This window comes from Takifugu rubripes, chromosome 12, assembly GCF_901000725.2.
Source record: "Takifugu rubripes chromosome 12, fTakRub1.2, whole genome shotgun sequence".
NCBI classification, from domain to species: Eukaryota; Metazoa; Chordata; class Actinopteri; order Tetraodontiformes; family Tetraodontidae; genus Takifugu; species Takifugu rubripes.
The window spans coordinates 3,347,112-3,364,919 of record NC_042296.1 but is presented as its reverse complement, the minus strand read 5'-3'; the positions used below and the strand labels follow the sequence as shown (position 1 = coordinate 3,364,919).

Genomic DNA, 17,808 nt, shown 5'->3' with positions numbered 1-17,808 from the left:
CCAGTCAGCACCATATGGTCCAGTGTCGAAAAAGGCCCCTTTAGGGGGTCCCTGTGTATGGGAATGTGTGTGTGTGTGTGTGTGTGTGTGTGTGTGTGTGTGTGTGTGTGTGTGCGTGCACGTGTGTGCATGGTGAGAGACACACACACTGATCGTGTGTAAATGTGTGTACAGCGGTCTGGCCTGCCTAAGGTGAAGCTGTAAAAACAATAACATCTTGAGAAAAGGAAGAAAAAACAACAGCAGAGGACTGATGTAAAATACACAACACACACACACCCACACACACACACACACACACACACTCTGTCCTGCAGTTATTTTTGCTTGTATCTTTGATTCTTTATTCTGGCCTTGATTTGTGTTTTTCTTCCCTCTTTCTTCTTGTTTTTGTCCCTTTCCGCTCTGTTCCAGCCGGTATCTTTCCTTAAATATGATGGAATCACGTTTATCGATATATTATCATTAAATTCTCGTAGTTGAATCCAGAATGTTAAAGATCGCCAGCGGGAGCGCACAGATGAGCATGGTGCTAGCCTGTGCCGCTACTGCGCTAGCATTCAGAAGTTCCCGAATCTCTCGGCGCCTCCTTCCGCTTTCAGCAGCGGATTAATAGTTCCTGATTTTCTAAATCTCCGCCGGAGTATTGATGACCGGAGCCCTGGCTGCAGTCTCCTGCTTTCAACTCCCCCTTAATCTTCCCTCCCTTTGTCTCTCCTTCCCTCTCTCCGGTATCTTGATATGGTCTGTTCTGCCGTGACTTGTAAACATTTACATTTCTGCTTTCAAGTGCTGTTTATATATGGCTCTTATCTGCTATCTAACACACACCGAGACGGGGACAGACGGTGAATCAAACCTTCAGGCGTCCTGACAGCGGCTCTGCTGCTATGTCCATAATAGGACAGGAGAGGCAAAGAAGGGAAAGCGTCAGGGAGAAGAGTGCCACATGGACAGAAGGAGGGGGAGGCCCATCATTTGCCACCAGAGTGTTTAGTGGCGAGGGGAGGCGCGGAACATCCGTGAGTCTAGTCCACAAGCATTTGGTGATACTGATCCGCGGGAGTGAGAATTCTCACCCCTCGCAATGACTTGGAGGTTCAGCAGCAGCAGGACGGCGCCCCTGGGATGTGGGGGCTTGGGTAAAATCGCTGTCCTGCCCAAGGACACTTTGGTGGCGTAGGGTCTTGCCGTCCCGTCCTCGTAGCTGAATGATGCTCAGGCGCTACTCACTCTGTTAGCCGCCGCCGCTTCCTCTGGCTGCTGCGTAGCGGTGCTGCCCTAGCGGGTCCCGGTGGTCCTGCTCTTGTCTTGGCAGAATAGAGCACCGGGGGCACGGACCGGCTGAGCGTTGCCATGACATCACTGCCTCTTCCACCCCAGGACAGTCGGGGGAACGCTGAAGAATTTCACACCTTTGGTTTGGTTCACTTTCACACTGCGCGTTGGGAAGTGGGCCAAACGACCAGGACAACAGCTGCTCATCTGTGGGTTTTTAGGGGGGTGGGGGGTGATCAGGGCCGATAACAGAAATCCATCCCCTTCAGCCGTCGTGTTCCCCATAAAAACATGCGCCTGCACCTCCTTCCTGCTGCGTTTTGTCACTTCCTCTTGGTTCACTTGCTCTCTTTGTTTCACTGGATCTTGTACTCGCACTGTTAGCAAAGTGCACCAGGCTTTAGCTGAGTTCAGGCAATAATCAGGGGTGTGTGAGTGCGCACGTCTGTTTCCGTGCACTGTCTGATTCTTATCACTGAGTCAGAGTCCCTTTAAGGTGAATTCCTGTCCCAGCCGCTCTTTTTTTCAGTCTGTTTATTTTTATAGCAGCAGTGCATGACTAGCGTGTGTTTCATCACATAAAACAGCATTAAATAGGAATCATTCACTTGCTCAACAGCTGATCCCATTTAACTCATTTTCCTCCTCAGCTCAGATGCAGTCGACTGTATCTTCTCATTCTTCTCATCTTTGCTTTATCACCTGGATCTTTCCCATCGCTACCTGCTCCTTTTGTTTCGGAAGAGCGATTACACTTGTGTAAATTTGCCTGCAAACATGCAGCGCCGCAGGTTTGACGGGTTGATCGACGGCAGATAGCAGCTCGCCAGGTGCCAGAATTTGCGGTTTTTGAGCAAAAGTCTCTGGGACATATTGTCTCCATCGCAGTGAGCTGATTAGAGCCGAGTCTCACGAGTTTATTGCGCGTAAACCTCAGAAAATACACTATGTCATGATGTCGAACATTTACAGAGCTCTCCTGCAGTTGCGCGCCAGCATTTCTTAAATTATCGCCATGGCTGCGGTTGAGCTATCAGCTAAGAAGCAAGTCCAAATATCATCGGTCGTAAATCAAGCGCTTCCCACGTTGACGCTCACATGTTTCTAATATTTTAACATTGCATGACTTGTACTTTGGCCTTGGGACTCCGCCGATGTTTGTTAGCGACGCAGCCGAGCCCGACGACGTCTGCTGTGGTGGAGCTTCCACATGCGAAGACGCCTTTGTGTGTCGATCATCAGACGCACACGCCAGCGATTTGAGAGAAAAAGGAGGGGAAGGGCCGGGCAGAGAACAAGAGAGGAGTCGTAATCGCCAGATATCTCGCGGCTCAAACCTTTGCGCGCCTGTGCTTGCATTTGCGTGTGCGCGGGGATCTTTTTTCAGGGTGTATCAGCTGTTAAATGGGTGTGAGAACTGGAGATCACATACCATCGCTGTCACTACAGCTCCACACCTGAATCTGCCGTCAATCTCTGACCTACTTCGGGCTACGCCGATAAGCCGCAGCGGAACACGCGACGGGGTGTGTTGAGACGTGTCATTGTTTTGATGAGCTGGAAAGCTCAGGGCAAATATCCTCCCAGGCTTGGATCAGAAGAAAAGTCCTTGGATATCACGTGCAGGGGTTGCTCCATCTTTTGGGCGGTCCGATCCTTCCATTGAAGCTGCCGATGCTCCGTTTGATGGGGGATGTACAGCGTAGGAGATGAGGCCCAGAGATTACACTTGATGAACTCATTCATCAGGGCACCGGATCGTTTAGCGTGACAGGCCCCTGAACGCACCGCCTTCCTTTCCTTGGCCTGCGTGCACGTCAGGAAGTGACCCAGCAGCGCACCTTGACGGCTGACAACCTTCTGTGGCCTTTTCAGTCACGGGTTCGTTTTAGGAGCAGACCATCGGCCTCGGTCTCTGCCAAAGAGCTCCTGCTCCCCGTTTCCCTCAAAACTATCCCCAGGCAGACGAGCGATTTCGGCAGAATTGGTAAAAATCACACCAGCCTACATCCCTCGCCGTGCACTTCATGTCGCAGTAACCAGAGCGGCGGCGGCAGGCCCACGGCGAAGGCACGATGAGGGCGGAGCCTCGCGGATGCTGTCGGCCTGTGGTGTCAGACCGGACTGACGGATTCAGACTGAATCAACGTCTGCGCGAGAAAAGGAGTCGGAGGATTTCAAGCTGGCGGCCCCGAAGGGATGCTGCAGACCAAATAAGACCTATCGTCCGTCTTATCAGCCGCTGCCTAACAGGCGTGACTAAAGACGCGCTCCCCCGGGCCACGCTGGAGACAGCCCAGCACATTTTACACATCTTGTGGATGTGCACGTTTTCATGTGCTTTTGGCTCTGATGTTGCAATGACCTGCAACTTCCTTACACCCCAGAAAGGTGTGTGTGATTGCGTGGGGGGGGGGGGGGGGGTGGGGGTGGGGGAGCGAGTGCGTGCACCCTGACAGCTGGGATTCATCCCGTCGGCGATGACGAGGCGGCGAAAATGCTGAAACGTTACCATTTGCTCACTGACTAGCTTGTCTCCCTTTCTCTCTGCCTCTGTTCTCAAGGGCTTCAATTAGGAGAACATGAGGTTTATATTGGTGCCCTCTTTGAAAAGGAACTATATTCTTTGAAAGAATCAATCCCCGTCAATCTGTTTTAGCAGTTCAAACAGGTTTCTTTTTAATATAAAGAAAAATGGAGACAAGATAATTTGCTGGAAACCTCTTAAGTGCTCTCCGTTCAGTAGTCTGTAAGACATGATTGGCAGTCCATCGCTAGAATAATCAGTTTAGCTGTACTTTTTGTTACCCAAATTTTGCTCCTATTACAGTCATTTGTGTCAGTAATGTTTGACCTGGACAACTCTACTCATTGAGGGACTTTTTTTGGTTTGAACGGAGAACCTGCAGTTTTAGAAAGTGGCCTTGCTTCATCTGGGGAGGCCAAAGATCCCATAACCATCGTTTGTGTGTCTGTGTGTTTATGCGTGTGTGTGTGTGTGTGTGTGTCGGTGGTTATGCAGGATAGAGGAAATGAAAGCTCAGATGAGCCGCCAGCCTTTCCTCGGCTGTAGTGCCCCTCTCTTGCACCGGTGTGTTGTGTCAGCTCTGCGTCAGCACCCATGTTCTGATGTTCCTGCGCCGTCTTTGGGCGTTCGGCTCAACCGCCCGCATGCTCGCACGCACAAAGACGCCACCCAAAGTCGGAGGTACGTACAGGCTGCAAGTGTTTGTTCTCTCCTGCTGACGCCGGCTCTCCTCGAGCCCATTTGCATGTCCTTCCCCTGGTGCGTGCAGCATTTTCCTGCATGTTGCTGGGTAATACAATACTCTTGGTGTTTGGAATGGTACTGAAGAGATGCCTTTATTTCTTGTTCAGTCAACACCCGTGCGCGTGTGTGCACACATATGTACATATGTGTGTTTAATTTCCTGCTTGTCCTCCAGCCCCCCCTGAGGGCTCCGATCACAGGAAGTTGAGAGGATGACATCAGGTCTCGTGTGCCCCCGCTGAAGCCGAGAGTATCAGCCACTATCGTTTGCATCAGCAGAATGAAGGTCAGGCCCTGACTGGGGGTGGGGGGGGGACTTGTGTCCAGTCTGGGAGCCCCAGCAGGTGGCTACATTTAGCAGCAAAAGCTACAACATGCAATATAAAGACGTGTGACATCCTGAAGGTGTCTGGATCGGTTGAAGCCTGCTTAATGACGGCTAATGTTGTGATTTCATTTGGTGATTTATAACGAGCTGCGTGTTCGAGCACGAGGGTTCGAATCTAACGCATGAAGTGGCGCGTTTGCATTCATGATCTTTGTCCAGCGCAGCCTGGAGGAAGCTAAACAGCGGATCCACTTTCAGCTGGTTGAAGCCACATCAGCGTGCTCCTAATTGTGCTGGAGCCTGCGCATCAGAACCGGTGCCGGCGTGAAAGAAAACAACGACCGGCGCGTCTGTTTCCACAGCTGAAGCGCAGATTATTTGTAAAATCGGATGATTGAGGGCTGGACGGAGCCACACAGGCAGCCTCAGACAGTTTCCAGCGCGTTTTTTTAACTTTCTGAGCGCACCGCGCCAAACTCGCCCCGGCTTTCTGACTGTTGCGCCATGAATTTTTCAAGCGTGCACGCCCTCAGCGCATGCGGAGTTTTACTGCTTCACAACAAATCGATATCCAGAGACAGATTCTTTCTTGGTCTTCGGAACACAAGCGGAGGAAGTCATGGCTCCCGTTTGAACGCGGTTCACTGGTTTTCCTTTCTTCAGGGTTTTTCAGATCCAGAGTCCAGTTCTGTCCAATAATAAACAGCATCCATACATAAAGGCTCGTGAGTTCTGGTTCAGAACTATTTCCTTCGTCCTTTTGAACTATTAAATATATATAATCAAATCCACTGAGGGCGTAGCCTTTCCCAAAAGTGTTCAGCCGCTGTAAGTGTGTTTTATCAGCGCTAAATAATGGAGATGTTATTTGTGGGGAAGAAAGGCACGGTCACGTGGGTTTGCTGTTGAGTCGGATCCGACAGGCTGCCTCTGACGATGCGCCGCGCACTCGTGGGATGTCTGCAGCCTGTATGGCGCTCGGCTGATATGCAGAAACAAACCAAATGAGGATTTAATGAAGCTGAATTATTTACTTTCTCGGAGATAATGAGCCAAACGGTCGAACTAACTCGACAAAATCATTTTTTTTCTCCACTGATCTCTGTTGCCGGGGTGATGAAACTACCCCGTGCGTTCGATTTTGATGCACACTTTGTTTTTTCTGTGTGTATATGATGTCGGCACTTGAAAACAGGCACGCCGTGCGCCTCTGCTGGCGTTTCCCACGCTTCTGTGTGCGCTTTAGTGTGTGATCTATCCCTAAATATCTGCCCCCCCACACCACACACACACACACACACACACGAGGAGACGTGCGACCCGAGGGCTCACGGCGCCGTTGACATTGTCGGCCACGGTGCGAGAGATCCGTTTTTAAAGGGGCTTTCTTAGACGTGATCACACACGCATGGTATGCTGCGCTCGTGCATTCACACACAGACACCGTGGGCTCGGAGGACCATAGCAGGGGAGTTGTGTGTCTGTGTCTAAATGTGTGTCTGTAAAGTTGAAATCCAGACAGCCATTCCAGAGGCCAGACTATTGAGTCTTATAAACTCTCAGATCACAGATTATTGAAATAGCAGAAGGAATATATAGTCGGTGTGTGTGTGTGTGTGTGTGTGTGTGTGTGTGTGAGACTGTATCTGTCTTCTGTTATTATTATTTTTAAATTACTGAAAACATCCACAAATTGACAAATACTGTGAGAACAGGCACCTGGCTCATCTATGTATGTATGCATAGCTGGCTGTGTGTGTGTGTGTTTGTGTGTGTGTGTGGACAGCTTGGATTTGTGTAGTTGTATGTTTTGCAATACTAATGCGTTTCCACATTATTTATGGCCCCATAAGGGGTTGAACCAGCAACCTCTTGGCTGCTCTTCCACCGCAGTAGTCTAGTAAACACTCAGGACTGGATTATAAAGCAATAAAAATCATCCAAGGAATCTGCTGAGTAACCGAGAAGATCAGGAGCCTTTAATTGATCCGTCTGTAGATGTGTCCTTCAAATAATGGGATTATTCATCCAACAAGAGGGAGAACTTTCCCAACCTGTTCTTAATGAGCTGAATATTCCACCCTCAGAACACTGCAGGTCATCCTTGTCCTGCCATGATTCTGATGCTAGCTAGCATGTAGCGTTGAGTAGGTTGACGTCACCGTTAACTCCATCCGCTCCGGCCCCCATACAGACAGTACCAGTTGATAAAACTTGCCTCTGCCAGTGTCGGCGTAGCACCTTCCGCCTTGTATTGACAAATGGAAACGGATCCTTTTCCATCACGCCGACGGTGACGCAGTCGGGACGGTGAGTTTATTTCTGGCCTTTCGGTTTGTAGACAAGTTTGTCCTCTCTAAGACTGTTGTTATGGTGAAAGAAGAGGCAACATGTTAGATCTCTGGAGTCTTTTAAAGGTGGAGCAGCGGAAAGAACTCAGTAGCACCGACGGTTTATCCTGGACCGCGTCGGCTCATGTCTTCACGTCTGTGTGCCACTGGTGTTAAACACTGTTCTTTAACCACGCACAGGGGTACTACATAGTATCACACACACACACACACACACACACACACACACTTCCCAGACCCTGTGTGGTGAACTAATCCCATGTAGTTAGTCAAGGTCGGACTCCTGCAATCTATATTTAATAAAGTTTGTGGGAGCTGGAGGAGCTTGTGTTAGTGTGTTTCTGTGCATGCAGAAGTGTGTGTTGTGGTTATGTGTGCAATCATGAGCCCCTCTGCTGGTTTGTCTTTAATAGTTAGAACTGTCATCCTCTTCCTGTCCCGGAGCCTCGACAAGCTTTTTATGTAGTGAGATGAGCGCTTCGTATTTTAAAAATGGAATTTTATGTTTTGCAATTTTAAAATATCGATTCAACAGGAAACGGGTTAAAAAAAAAGGTGATGGGTGACGGATGATCGCAACACTGTTCAGGTTAGCTCAAAGGTTCGGGGGAGGCCAGTAGCAGAAGCTAAAAGGTGGAAGTGCTGAACGGATAATTCCAGAAGATCGGGGGGGAAGACGGACGGCTCGGTAGTAGCAGCGTACCTGCGCCGCGCATCGCCGAGTGTCGCAGCTAGCATACGAACGAGTGGAAGCAGAGGTGGAACAGTCGGAACGAGGGAGCGAGGGGCACTGAAATGTGAGCCTCAGATTAAGTTTGACATTTAAGATGACATATTTTGCATGCTTTTACCCCATTATGAATGGGTTTTTCTTTGTGTGTGTGTGTGTGTGTGTGTGTGTGTGAGACTAGCTTGGCAGAAATGAACAGAAGTTTGTGTGTGTTAGTAAGGCTTCTGGCATTGATTAGGGGGCCTCCTGGGCAACTGAATGCTTTTAGTATGAAAATGGCAGGTGGACTCCGTCTCCCTGTGATGGGACGCTGTCCCCGTGTCTCTCCCTCCTTCTGTTTTTCCTCCCAGGTCTCGCCCGCGTGCAATCAGACTCCCGTCTCTGCTAAATCCATTCAGAGCTGTTCCCTGTCGCCTTCAGATGTGGAATTCTGTCTGTCCGCCTGTTCTCCTCTTCAGTTCAGGCAGCACGTTACATGTGTGGCCACTGTCTGTTATGCTTTAAATAGACTCGCTCTCAATGCTTTGTTTTGTCTGGACGACACTAAAACAGTCACGTGTGCTTCCATTGATATTTACTTTACATTCACAACATGCAGCCTTTGGCGTTATTGCGTTATTTTTTTTATTCGTTTTGGATGGGCGGCCTTCCTCGTGCTGGACTTCTCTGCCTTTTTTATGTGTAACGGATTAATAACCCAGCGATACAGCACAGTCACGAAAGCTGCCGTCATTCGAAGCAACAACGGTGCTGCCAGGACCTTCCTGGGAAATCCTTTTTTATGGACAGGAAGTCATGCGTTTCAGGCTTCTGGCGGATATTTTGGTACGGTCAGCAAAGCACGTCTGATGCTACAAATATACTGCAAAAGACATTTGTTGTCATGCTGTTATGTCACACAAGGGCTGCAACACAAACACTCAGCGGAATTAAACTAAATTGGATAGAATCAGCTTCAGGTCTGCTCTCGCTGTATTGATTGAAATTACACCAGCAAAGGGGATTTAGTCTTAATTAAGACAGGATACACGTCACTATCACACAGAACTGTGTTTGGATGCAGATGCACATGCACAGTATATACAGATATACATGTGCACGCATGCTCCTGAAAATAGTGCTGTGTCATCAAATCTCACCAATGCTCCAGTGTTAATTGAGTCATTTATTTTTGGATTACTGGGATTTACTTCTTTTTAAATCCTTCATCTCTGTGTTTCAGAACAATTTTATCATTGTCTGAGTTTTTGTCCCTCATAAAAGATTAAAAAGTCCCCAGTTTAAACCTTTGAAGCTCCAGTGTGTAAAATTTGAACAATTCCTGTCCGTTGTCTCAGACATGCTTTTTAAACATACGTGTACTTTAAAACACTCTAATTGCAGTCTTTCTTTCTCAATCCTACCGTTAGACCCCCCCCTCTCACCACTCCTACCTCCTCCGGCTGAAAGCCAAAGCTCAAAGATTGTGTGTGAATGTCCAACACCTCGCTAGGACACCTCGCTTTACATACAACTCAAATCGTATCCTTGGACCCGTCAGCGCGTCCAGAACGATGGAAATGATTAAGTGACACGTTTCTCCTGACATGCGTAGTGAGGCCGCTGTGGTGTATAAGGTCTAATTGTAGCTGGTAGCTGCAGTTGTTATGTGGTATGTTGTGGTTGCTTGTACCTAATTGTAGTTGATAGTAATGGTTCCCGTCTGTGTACACAGCCTGAAGCAGACAAAGCCTCTACATATACACACACACACACACACTCACAGGACAGCAACCACACATCACCGTGTTGCCCACATCCTGGAGTAGCACATGAGATGTATGTAAATGATGACAGGAAGCCAGTATACTTCATATTTGCTTGTTGGTTTAACACTTTTTGCTAACGGTTATCGCCAAAATTACTAAAGAAGCCGGTGTTAAAGTCACGCCGTCGGGTCAGCAGCCGCTTCATGAGCTCCCAACTCCACTGTGTTTTTCCACTAAGTCAATGTGCGCGCGTGCACGTGTGTGGATGATGAATCTCGACTGGGTGTGGCGTGCCTCAGATGAGATTTTCCCCCGCTCCCTCCACTCAGTCGCGCACCCGCATGCACACACACACACATATGCACGCACTCTTGCACGGACACATCCAGTGCCAGGGCTGGGCTAGGCGTGGGCCCCAGCAGACATAAATTGCTTTTATTTTAATAGCGGCGTGCTCAAAAAAGAAAAGAAATGTTAAAATGGTAGGCCACGGAGAGAAAATTGGATTGGACAAAGAGAGCAGCCCTCGCGCTCATTCCTCGTTTTTGTGGTTGTGTGTTTTATTTTCTCTTTTGGGCCTAATCCCCTGGCTTACATTAGAGGCCTGTTTCAAAGATGGCTCTTTTTAGCATGTTTATGCATATCTACATGTGCTTGTTTATATTGTTCTGATTATCTGTTTTCAACTATGTCCCCTTTCCCTTTGGAAGCCCGTCTGTTGATATTCTCATATAAATAACAATAAGCGTTTATCTCTCGCGCTAACACAGACCGCCACAGGTTTCCACACACAAGCAGGCCAACATCAAACCATGCAAACACTCGCGCCGAGTGGCCCTAAGCTTCATATTGAAGTGATCTAAAAAAGGAAAAAAAGATAGTTTTTTGGCGTCTATCTGACGTCTGTCTGGTTTTAACTGGCTTTATTAGCCGACGTGCACATCCCAACGTGGCCCGAGGGTCAATGGGTTGAGTATGTTTACAGCGGAATATGAATTAAACGACCACACCGATAAACACATGCTAACGTTGCGCGCGCACGCAATCTGCCGCGCTGTCTGACTTTGGTGAACAGAGCGACCACAATTGTTCTCTTTTCCAACAAAAGGAACATTATGGTTTAACATAAAACACATGGTCGGGTATTTGATGGCTTCGTGCAGTGATTAGGGGAGGGAGGGGCAACGGGGGTGGCTAAAACAGGCGAAAATATCATTGATGGAATTACTTAAATTGTAAATGACTCCCACATGTAAACGAAGAGAATGACATGTGAAGAGCGACGGAAATACAAGTGAAAGTGGCGTGAAAGGGGCGGGGGCGGGGGGGGGGGGTATGGGCTTGAAGGTCGAGAGCAAACTGGTTTGGAATTGGGAAGAAATGCAGAGAAAAAGGGGAGGAAACTCAAAAGAAAGCATGGTTGGAGAGTTGGAGAGAGGAGCCAGAAAGGGAATGAAGGGCAGGAGAAAAATTAGAAGATTAGAGGATGAATCTCCCTCTTCCATCCTCTGTGATATGGCGTGTGGGGTTTGATGGTTTGATGTGGTCGTCCGTTGGCCGTCCCCCCCTTCGTCTCCTCAACTTTTCTGCCCCCCCCACTATCTGCCGGGGCCCTCCCCTCTGATATTCTTCAGTTTTGATGTGGTCATGTGTGGAAGATTCTCACGGATGGTTTCCATAATGATAAAAAGCTCCTCTCCCCAGTTTAACAGGGAAATGCATGGAGCTAAAGAAGAAAAGACAAATAGATGGAGCGACGGTGCCAATGTGCACGCGCGCGCGTGCACGCTCGCTGGCACACACGCTCCCAATGGAGCCCTCACAGCTGTGCTGTTTCTGATTTGTTGGAGCTCTTTCTCTTTGAGGATGTTTGTGGCTGAAGATCGTCACAGATTTCAGCTTATTTTTGTCCATCAGACATATTTTATCTCTTGACGAACGAGGTTAAAAGTGCTTCAGATGTGTTTCAGCCACCCAGTTTTCTTCACACGCCCATTTTTGTCAGCAACAGTTTTTGTGCATTGAGGGTTACATCATGTAGATAATCAATCAAACCACATTTCTGTGTCTTTGTTTCCATATCAGAGATGGTGAGGAAGAAGAATCCCCCAATCCGGAGTGTGGGAGGTGAAGAAGAGACGGAGGAAGAGGGGAGGAGGCCCAAGGGAGAAGAGGAAGAGGGGGTGGAGGAGGAGGGAAGAGTCGGGGCAGAGGCCGAACGCATAAACCGGCCCTCTGAGCCAGAGCCGTCCGACCACCTCGGAGGAGATGAAGAGCAGCAGGAGGAGGAGGAGGGCGAAAGCGAGTGCGTGTCCTCCTCCGTCTCCCCTTCATCTGTCGGCGACCGCTGCAACAGCGTGGAGCGAGGAGCGAGGAGGGGAGGGAGGAGCAAGGCCAGGCGCGGGGGAGCCGCGCTGACCGACAGACTCGAGAGCCAGTCAGAGGCGGAGGATGGGGAGAAGGGGGCGGAGGAGCTGGAACGAGACAGGGCGGAGGTGAACCACCTCCCTCTTCTATCTGCTCCCCCTCTGCTCCTCCGCCCAGAAGGAGCGGACGAGTCGGCGGCCTCCACCCCTTCGCTCTCCTCCAGCCCTTCGCCCAAACTTCAGGACTTCAAGTGTAATGTGTGTGGTTATGGTTACTACGGCAATGACCCGGCTGACCTAGTGAAGCATTTCAGAAAGTACCACCTGGGCCTGCACAACCGCACCCGTCAGGACGCCGCCCTGGATACGCACATTTTGGCCCTTCACAACATGGCCCCCCAGCAGACGTCTCTGGGTAACTGCCACCGTTAGCATGAAGCTAAACACAGATCACTGAATTATCGTGATGTAAAGAATCAGACATCTTGAAACACAAACGCATGCAAACATTTCCTGTTTTTTTGTCGCCATTTGCTGCAACTCGTTGCTGTAAAACTCCTCCCAGACTCCTCCCTGTTTGATTGTTACGCCGCTGTTTATTTATGTTTCTATGCGTCTGAACCCCCACTGCATTTCTGTTCTCAGACACACAGGCGGGGCACGGGCCAAGGAACCAAGCCAAAGAGTTGGGGAAGGCACGAGCGGACACACACAGTCAACACAAGACAGTCATGGTGAACGGCACATATGATGTGCAGGTATGTGATAATCACTGGCAAACACAAACAAAAGCTGTGGGACTAGTAGCAAGAGAGACAGATGGATCATTTAATTAAAAAATGAGTAATGAAAACAGTCAGTGGTCCGATGGTGAGGCCTAATGGTACTCCAGTATAAACGGGCTTACCTGATAACCAGTCATAGGACAGTGCATTTCCATTTTATTCTCACTTCCCACCCGAAATGCTGTTCTGTGTGCTCTGATGCAGTTTTGGCTAGTTATATAGGGCAGAATAATCAGCAAGTTGTTTTTATCTGATATAGAAATAACTGCTAACCAGTGTGAAGATGGAAAAAAGCCTTCAGTGAGGTCATTTTATTGCACTGATTATTGAACAGTGGGGAGAAAAGGCCTTTGTCTGTACCTGTGGTAGAGTTGAGTTGGAATATCCACACACGGGAGTAATGCTGTGTCAGCGTATTCTGTCATAGCATTAACACGGGTTCATTTTCTTATGTGCCCAGCAAACCACATTGTCAGTTATTTTATTAAAAGTAGCTTTGACACCAGTTTATGGAATAAAAAGTGAAGTAATTAGGCCTCCATTATATTTAGAAATATGTTGTACTTCTCCATATTTATCTTTCCGATGTAACTCTTGGAAACGTGGGAGCTTATTTCTTTTTTTTGTATGCTGGGGCTGTCAAAAAGCCACTTTTTAAAGAAATATACAATACAGGCAAAAAGGAATTTGAAGCGCTCCTTGTGTTGCTTTCGTTATCTATAGTAAAATCCTTTCAGTCTCCACAGGTTGTAAAGACCGCGAGTGTGTCTGAACACTGAGGTTTTGTCTGGAAGCTCAAGCGAGATGATCTAATAAACGTGTGTGTTTGTGTATATGTGCGTGCTCGTGCGCGAGCCTGTAATGGACACAGGAGCGGGGCGCACAGGCGCACCCTCAGAAATCGAAAATCCAGCGGTCTTAAGTCGTCATTATGAAGAAAAAGTGAAAGTATATTGTAAAAAAAAAAAAGGAATGAAAGAGTTCTCTATTCTCTCCATCCCTGACTGGCTTTTTCTCTCCCGCCCACGTTTGGAAAATTCCATGTTGTCATTTGCTGAGATGAGATTGGTCCTGTCGACCAATGAGGCTTTTTTTAAGGGGGGGGGGGTGGAAATTGGGTGATGAAGGAAAGAAGAGAAAGCAGTGAAAGGAGTAAAAGGTGCACGTTTCAGCTCCCTCCTCTCCGCCTCAGCGTCTTTTCCTCCTCACCTCAGCTACTTTTTCCTTCTTTTCTTTCTCTGCTCTTCATCCTTTAATGTGACTCGCAACCACTCCCTCATTTTTTGTGCCACTTGTCCTCGGCCTGTTTTCCCTCTGTCCTCCTCGTGTTATTTTTGCCATTCCCTCCGTTCTGTTTGCTAAACCGGTTTGATGTTTGGCCTCCCTCTAATTGCCCTGGCTCGGTCGGCAGGACGCGATGATGGGAAGATTGCTGCTGTGAGATCACCAACGCTAAATGATTTCATTTTATTCTTTTTAAAGCACCGAAAATGCACCATCATGCACACACAGATGGAAGACGTGGAATTCTCCCCAGTGTCCTCAAACTGGTCCTGTTTTTGTTTTATTCAAACGTGCATGTGGCATTTTTAGTTCACCACAAGACAAAGCATGAGGGCTGTGAAAGGCTGAGGGGTCTGTTGTCCATGAATGACTCTATTTTTAAAAAAGGTTCATATGAATTTCCATCAGTTTGTCAAAAATGGAGATAAATGCGAGAGTTGTAATGCAGGAACTTTTTACAATGAGTGAAAAATTCTGTTAAGTTAGGTGAATTAGTGACTACATTCTGAATTGACCTGAGGTGTGATTGAGTGTGTGCATGGCTGTTTGTCTCGCTAAGTAAGCAACAAAAGGCAGCTGGGATAATCTTCAGCCCCCTGTGACCCCGTTCAGGGATAAAGCTCTTTCCATATTTAACATATTTGTGAAGTTGGGTTCCGGTGAATTTGGTGTTGTTGCCTTTATTTCTGCTGCATGGATATTAACAGTTACACTGATAAATGTTTCAATGTGGGAAGATTGAAATCAAACAAACCTTTTTGTTCTTGTACAGGTTGTTTTTTTTTTTTTGTAGTTCTACTGCTATTTATTTATGGTTGTTATGCAGAACAGAAGCACGTCACGCTGAAGTCTGATATAATCTCCTTATGTCCCAACATTCAGCCGCTGTTATTGTTTGTTTAGTTAAGGGTTGTTTTTTTCCTTTCCAAAAAGATTAAAAAAAAGTTTTAATTATTTTAACTAAAGCTTCGACAAATGTTTAATCAAGAGGGACCTGCTGTCTCCGATGGGACATTAGTCAAAGGGAAATACAGTGTGTATGACTAATGAAGAAATATCAGGCCATAACGAGCCTCTGGTTTTTCTCTTTACCCGACGACAGGTGACGGTGGGCGGTACGCTCATCGGGATTGGCCGGAAGACTTCGGACTGTCAGGGCAACACAAAGTACTTTCGCTGCAAATTCTGCAACTTCACCTACATGGGCAGCAACTCGTTGGAGCTCGAGCAACACTTCCTGTCCTCGCATCCAAATAAAGTTAAAACCCCACCCACGACACCCCTGCTGGCCAACCACAGCATGGCACTGCAGGACAGCACGGCCAAGGAGAGGAGTCCAGTCTTAGACGGGTCCGAGCGCGTCGCGGTGAGGGCAGAGGACGACGCTCTGGTCGGGTACTCCATCCCGATGGCGAGCTGGGCGGGCGATCCAAGCCGAGGCTCTGTGCACGCTTATTATTGCTGTAAATTCTGTAGCTGGAGCTGCGAATGGTCGGAGGGCTCAGCAAAGCTTTTGGAGCACTATGAACAAAGACATAGAATGAGCATAGGGGGCGCTGTTTGCCCAAACAGCTCCAATCTTACAGGGGTGGACAGGGGAGGCAGAAGAGAAGTTGCGGAGAGAGACCCCGGGGCATCCAAAAGCCGTAAAGATCTGACGTCAAATCCCTCCAGCACCAGCCAAGGTAATCGACCCCTCCTGTTTTTATGTTTCCCCTCCTCTGATGCTCTTTGACCGCGTTCTGCTGAACAACAAATCCCGACGCTCCCTATCAGATCCCAGCAACAGCGACGCAGAAGCAGTGGTGACCAGTTACAACTGCCAGCTGTGCGACTTCCGCTACTCCATGGCGCACAGCGCCAACGTGATTGTGGTGGCGCCGCTGCTGCTGCACTACCAGCACAACCACTCCATCCACCGCTGCTGCATCCAGCACTGCATGTACTGCCCCCAGGGCCTGTGCCAGCCGCAAAAGCACCTCGGGGAGGTGAGATCAATAAAGAACATTTCGAGATGTTTATTTTCTCCGTTTTCCGGGAGAAAGCAGCGGGCTGCTGTCGGGCGCCAAATAAAATGTAACGTCGGAACAAGTGTAAATCTAATTGCTCCAATTTCCAGCCAGAGTTAAAATTCCCTTGCTTCCTCCCCCCGTCCACCTACGCGTGCTCCCCACTCTCTCTGTGCCAGCTGCAAAACAAATGCAGATTAGCATCTTTCAGCCAATTATGCACATTTTATATGGTAACCTTTGTTTCCATTTGCATAAAAACCAGAGAAGTAAATGAACAGCCCGATGCTCCAAGTCTGGTATTCTTTGGCAAACTTGTTTATTCGTGTTTTTCTCATCAGGTGTCCCACCCCTTTGCCTGTCAGAAGCCCACCTGTCATAAATGCTGCACCAAGTTTCCACAGTCCGGTACACAGCAGGAGGCTGCTGGTTCAAAACCAGCAGGGGCCACCTCGCCCAGCGTCACCCCGTCTAACCTCAGGGGAGACGAGGCTGTGGCGCCTCACCCGTCCAACCCCGTCCAACCTGTCGTCACACAAGGTATCGAAACTCACACATCTATGCTGTTCAAACGATGACGTCATCGTTCAGATTTACTCATTCCCTGGATATTTGTCTCTATTTGCTGTTTGCTTTCACCTCAGATGTGACCCACCTGTGTGACCAGTGTACGTTCGCCACCACCGACATTGACGTGTTGCTGCAGCACTACGAAGGCTGCCACACACTCATCAGCCTAAAGGGGGCGCCGCCACAGGTCAAAGCTGAGGATGAGGCTGGAGGAGAAAAGGAAACGGCCAGGGGAGGAGAAAGGGAGTACTCCTGCACAAAGTGCGCCTTTGTCACGGAAGTAGAAGAGGAGATCTTCAGGCACTACAGGTGAGATCAAGCATCTGGAGCAGAGAGCGTGTGTTCTATTGATGATTGGGCATTTCTTTCTTTAATCTACTCCCACAATGTGTCGCCCAGATCAGTTTGTCCAGGAGGTTCCTTTTTCTTGTGTTGTGATGACGCTGCTTTCATCAGGAATAGACTCATTGCATAATCCGATCTGGGATATTCCCAGCACTGGTCACGAGGCTGTTGGTGGAAACTCAAACACTGGGTAGTATAGTCAGCCTGTCCAAATGAGTGCTCAGTCACCCCATTTCTGTTAAAGGCCTGTTTCTAATCACAGCCGTGTAGAGCCAAAACTGTGTCCCAGAGAAGCGCCTTGAGTCTTATAGAAGAATAACTGACAGGTTGCAGAGCTAAATGTAAGATTGAAGCAACTTGTGAAGATGAAGAATGGGAATCTGAAGGACACCACGTTTTTTGGAACTTTGATGCACGGTGGAAACACAAACCTCTCTCATCATCAGGACTTTTTCACCCAGATTAATAAGTTCCTGGAAGTCCAAAAAAAGTCACCACAGAAAGACCCAGCTTGTACTGACCTCAGAAGCTGCGCTAACCGCTGCACCACTGTGGCACCAGATCCATATTTATCAGAATATTAGCTAAAACAGGGGTGCAGTGGGAGCACTACAGTAATGTGGTAGACTCCATAGACACAGCAGTCTGGAAAAAAGGCTAAATAGATTAGCGAGTTTCCAAATGTGTTTAAACACGGCTTTAGGGACCAACACACAGAAAACTCCGAAACTTGTTAAAAAAAA

At 48.3% G+C, this 17,808-nt stretch overlaps 1 protein-coding gene across 5 annotated transcripts in view; it reads left to right on the top strand.

Annotated features, from left to right (window-relative positions):
* Nucleotides 1-17,808, top strand: part of trps1 (trichorhinophalangeal syndrome I) — a 65,082-nt gene that overhangs the window by 17,579 nt on the left and 29,695 nt on the right. For 3 of the 5 annotated variants that reach the window (XM_029844914.1, XM_011618743.2, XM_011618741.2), the window contains exons 3-8: nucleotides 11,792-12,487; nucleotides 12,718-12,830; nucleotides 15,244-15,826; nucleotides 15,918-16,129; nucleotides 16,492-16,690; nucleotides 16,795-17,029. In XM_029844914.1, coding sequence (XP_029700774.1) covers nucleotides 11,792-12,487; nucleotides 12,718-12,830; nucleotides 15,244-15,826; nucleotides 15,918-16,129; nucleotides 16,492-16,690; nucleotides 16,795-17,029 — 2,038 coding nt within the window. Of the gene's footprint in view, nucleotides 1-4,249; nucleotides 4,487-4,724; nucleotides 4,836-11,791; nucleotides 12,488-12,717; nucleotides 12,831-15,243; nucleotides 15,827-15,917; nucleotides 16,130-16,491; nucleotides 16,691-16,794; nucleotides 17,030-17,808 lie in introns of those variants that run through there. The other 2 variants (XM_011618744.2, XM_011618740.2) reach the window with 2 other exon arrangements.